At 37.1% G+C, this 5,024-nt stretch overlaps 1 protein-coding gene across 1 annotated transcript; it reads right to left on the bottom strand.

Moving 5' to 3' along the window:
• Window positions 1-1,671: 1,671 nt before the first annotated feature.
• On the bottom strand, window positions 1,672-3,731 carry LOC134575438 (loricrin-like). Its single transcript, XM_063434734.1, has 3 exons — window positions 3,575-3,731; window positions 2,784-2,837; window positions 1,672-1,942 (listed from the first exon to the last, which is right to left on the bottom strand). Exons 1-3 carry the CDS (start codon window positions 3,675-3,677, stop codon window positions 1,833-1,835), a joined length of 267 nt encoding a protein of 88 aa, XP_063290804.1. The 5' UTR covers window positions 3,678-3,731; the 3' UTR covers window positions 1,672-1,832.
• Between the last annotated feature and the right edge of the window lie 1,293 nt (window positions 3,732-5,024).

The raw sequence follows: 5,024 nt of genomic DNA, 5'->3' as shown, positions 1-5,024 counted from the left end.
ACTGAGGATATTATTGCTGTGATACATTTTACTGTTCTGATACACTAATAATTGTGTTCAGCGAAGTCTCCTGAGTATAACAGTACCCCCCATGTACAGGTTTTATGGTGTTTGTGAAAGTTACAGGGTCAAATATAAGGCTTGATTTTACTTTTTTTATTGAAATTTGTCAGATTGGTTAGGTTCCCTTTGAGAGCGTATGGTAGCCAAGGAATGAGAATTAGACCCATGATGCCATACCATTTGCAAAAGAAGACAACCCAAGGTATTGCATATGGGGTATGTTCAGCCTTTTTTAGTAGCCACTTAGTCACAAACACTGGCCAAAGTTAGCGTTTTTTGCATTTTTAACACACAAACAAATATAAATGCTAACTTTGGCCAGTGTTTGTGACTAGGTGGCTACTAAAAAAGACTGGACATACCCCATTTTGAATACCCTGGGTTGTCTACTTTAGAAAAATATGTACATGTGAGGTGTGATTCGGGGATTTATGACAGATAACGGTGTTACAATGTCACTATTGATACATTTAAAATATATATATATTGAAACCGCAATTTCCTACTTGTATTTATAGGCCTATAACTTGCAAAAAAAAAAAAGCAATAAAGCATGTAAACACTGAGTGTTTTTAAACTCGGGACAAAATTTTGAATCTATTTAGCAGTTTTTTTCATTAGCTTTTGAGATAAGTAAAAGATTTTTCAAGTAAAAGTCCAAAAACATGTTTTTTTCCATTTTTCACCATATTTTATTATTTTTTTTAAATACAATATATGACATAATATAAATACTGGTATGTAAAGAAAGCCCTTCTTGTCCTGAAAAAAAAACAATATATAACTTGTATGGGAACCGTAAATGAGAGAGCGGAAAATTACAGCTAAACACAAACACCACAAAAGTGTTAAAACTGCTCTGGTCCTTAACGTACAACATCGCAAAAACAGGCCGCTCCTTAAGGGGTTAATAAATAGTCCAGGCTCTGTTTATTGATGGTTTCCAGGTGCCTCTGCAAACATACCAGCAAAACCAGGTTGTAACAACATGATTGTTAATCTGTACTAAGAGCTTAATTACAGATCGCAGTATCCTACATACAAAGGGGTTAGTCATCAATCACTTTCTCAGGACTGATGTGGAACTTTTACCCAAGTCACCCTCAAAATTCTGTGTGATTCTGTGTGTGGCTGAATTATTGTGCCCTTTTCATGGATGTCTCTTCATATAAATAGTGCAGCAAAAACATAGAGAATAAAGTGATACAAATAGAATAGTTTGCTTGATAATTTGCTGCTCAATAACTTTGAGTGGCCAAACCCCCCCTGAGCTAAAAATTGGGTGTGAGAATCAACCCATCATATGGTCCATCTATGGTGTTTTTAACTCTATACTGTTACGCGTGTGATTGGTAAGCGTATTCTTTGTAGTACTGTATCAATGATAAAAGTAATTGTCTATGTAACTATGTTATATATTGAGTCTTTTTTACCATTCATCAATTTTAATAAAAAATTACTTTCTGTACTAAAAGTACTCTTTGAGCCCAACCAGTAATTTCACACCACAACTGTTAGACTTCTGCTTCTTATTGTCACGTGCTGTTTTTGGTCAAGATTCACTGCCTCAAATTTTGAATGTAGTAAAATATACACGGAGACTAAACGTTTATGCTTAAATTAATTTATTTCTTTAAAATCGGACCAGTTACTTCTGTTTTGCAGTAAGTAGCTATCAGAATACAATTAAAACAGAGTCACAGAAAATAATTAGCAATGTAGTGTGTGTCCATATGCTTGCTTGGTTCATGTATTTTCATTTTGGATCTTCACTTCTTCGTGCCTCCTCCACCTTGAATCTGACCACCTTGACCGCCGTAACCTCCACTGACTCCATAACCTCCGCTGCCCTGAGTTTGTACACAAGAACCAGACCCATCTAAAACAAAAACAGTACATTTTGATTTCTTACTTATTTGATTATTTGATTTCTTACTTTTGTTTGGTAAAGGTTGTACAGATTGATCCATTAGAAGTTGCATTCACTTAAAAAAAATACTTTCTCAAAGTTGCATGCAACAGATAGTTTTACCTGAAAATATATAGCAAGCCGTCCTTAATTTTTTTTTCTAACTGTAGTAGATAAAGTCAATGAATGCAAGGAATATATCGTATTATAACTATACTGACAAAGTATACAGTAACAATCAACAGCAAACACATCGATATGTAACCAATGCTGTTTCGTCATGTCTGTTCAGTCCTCATCAGTAGTGACTAATTAAATCACAGTCAGGATGGCACAGTTATTAATTGCTGATAGTTTATGAATGTCCACATACAGTAAGTACAGTTGCCTGGCAAATCTTACATCAGTTTTTTTCAAGGAATATTACTGGTTACAGTACAAATATGTCTTGATAAGTGTGCATAGCCCTCGGTAAATCTGTTTACCACTGGCTGCTCGTCAACAGCTCTGTACAGATCGAGCTGTGTATGCTACTGTGCATGTTGAAGATGAGATATTAACCATAGATGACATTTTTTTTTTATTGAGAACAACCTTATTATAACACGACTTTCTGTGCAGCTACAGTGTTAACTAGATTCTCCTGTTGCATCCTATTGTTGTACAGTTTGCAGAGACAATTGTCACTGTTTACACCATTGACATATTATAAACGATGATAACTAAACCAGCTAGAATTTTACCCTTATATTCATTTTCTCCAATTACAGTACAGCTGTTACATCGTAATAAAACTAATGTTTTTGCATACCGTTGCCTTTGTTGCCAGGTATCGGGTCTATGCATGGCTGGGAGCATGGGTTAACTGTCACACAAAACAAAGGAAAAACAATGACTGAATGCAGCACAGAACTCTGCAAATTCTACACGTTATATTGTTTTTATAGACTTACATGTATTTTTTTTGTTTTCATTTGATTGTGTATGCTTATTGCAACAGAACAACATATATTATCTTTTAATAAAATCATGTGTTTTTTTTCACTTACTTTGCATATAAATGTTATTTTTTTAAACAAAAAATAAACAGTCACATCTTCAATTTTGTCTGTACAAAGCATGTTCACTGAAGAATTTTGATTCACAATCAAGCAATTTAATAAAATGCATATTTTAGTTTATAATTATTTTAATCATAATTCTTCAAAATTAAATTGTAAAATTAAATACCTTTTAAACTGGAAAGCAAAATACCAAGTTATTAGATTTTTTTTAAGTGTTACATTATTTGACCTCAACCAACTTTACAAGGTTAGCATGCTATATACACCAAAGTAGGACCACTGGTCTTTTTAGCATTATTTTCCCGACATAACACATTTGCACACATGTACTCCTGAGATGCTCGTATTCAGGTTTGTGGAGCATTGCAAGCCTTGATACAAACCATGAAAAATTATAGGGTTACATTCAGTATTTCTCTTAATTCAATAAAACATTGCACCCTGAACATTGCATAATGAACACGATAATGTTTAAAATCAAATAAAACAAACTTTACTTTGAAATAATTCCATTATTAAGGCATTAGCTACAGCTTACCATCACTATCCTTGCATTGAATAGGTTGCTGTCCTCCGCCACCACCACCACCACCACATCCACCACCTCCACCTCCACTACCACCACCTTTGACTCCAGACATGTTTGATTTCTTGTCCAGTTGGCTTATACAAGCAGGACTAATGTCAGCTATGGATCTGTCAGCTCTGACTATATGTGTTGCTTTTATACCATTTTTGAAGCCCTATCCAGTTTTATTTTTTTTATTTTTTTTTATTGATCGATAATTTTGGGAGCCAATAGGATCCCTGCCCATTTATCTTAATTAAAATTCACATTTGACACATTGTATTATATCACTTGTTTAGAAAAGGGGCAGGGTGAATATCATTAGTTGAAATGTTCTTTTATTCATAAATTGATGTACATTGTCACTGTATTATTTTTCTAGTAATATCCCTTCTGTGAGTCATTTCTTGAATAACAAGAGATTTGCTACCTTGAAGTTATTTTGGGTTGTTACTATAACAATATTCTATCATTAATCAGTGAACCTAAATCTAAACCAGTTTATTGAACTGTGCTGCGGCTGCATTGATGGCTATTCTGTTAGGTAGCAGTCGGAGCTAGGAATTCATTTGGCAAGATAACATTGGCATGGAGTTAGACCTTTAAATTATAATGTAAATAGAGTAAGGTTGCGCCAAGTAAAAAACTATGTAAAAAGATACTGGGAAAGATATAACAAAAATAAGATTAAAGGGGGGCGTGGCCTGAACAGCCTGCTCCGCGGCCCCAGCTCACACTAGCACCCATCAACGAGCGCCAATTGACACGAGATGGGTAAATCTAGGAGACCCCACACGCTGTGTCCCTCGCAAGCCGGTTCGCTGGGTCGCACCTCGGGCCCCATGGACGGCTTTGTTTACACACCGCGAGACATGGCGCCGGCCTCCCCAGGAGCTAGCAGCAGTGACAGCCAGACGCAGGGCTCGCCCAGGGGAGAATCACTCACCCAAATTGCTTCAGATGTGGCCAAGATCACAGCCAATATGCTGTCCCGTGCAGACAAAGCTGAGATGCTGGCAGAAATCAGGACTACAATCAGGGAAGAAGTTATGGAGGTGAGGAAAGATCTGACAGCCCTTGAACAAAGGGTAGATGCCCTAGAAGCCGACAGAGCCCAGACTGTGCAGCACCAACAAGCCACTGACACTGCCACCACCAGACAGGGCAATGTCCTACTAGATCTTAGGAGACAACCAGAAGATCTGGACAACCGCGGACGGAGAAACAATATCCGCATTAGGGGCCTACCTGAAAACGCAGACGAAACGCTGACAGACCTGTTTACCCATATTCTGGGAGACAGAGCCCCAGAAGATTATGTCATCGAACGAGCCCATAGGGCGCTGCAACCCTTGTCCCCGGAGGGGCCACAGAGAGACGTAATTTGCTGCTTGCTCTCTTACGCCTTAAAAGACGACAT

This window comes from Pelobates fuscus, chromosome 10, assembly GCF_036172605.1.
Source record: "Pelobates fuscus isolate aPelFus1 chromosome 10, aPelFus1.pri, whole genome shotgun sequence".
NCBI classification, from domain to species: Eukaryota; Metazoa; Chordata; class Amphibia; order Anura; family Pelobatidae; genus Pelobates; species Pelobates fuscus.
Note: the sequence above shows the minus strand (reverse complement) of the source record. Positions and strands in the feature narration are given on the sequence as shown.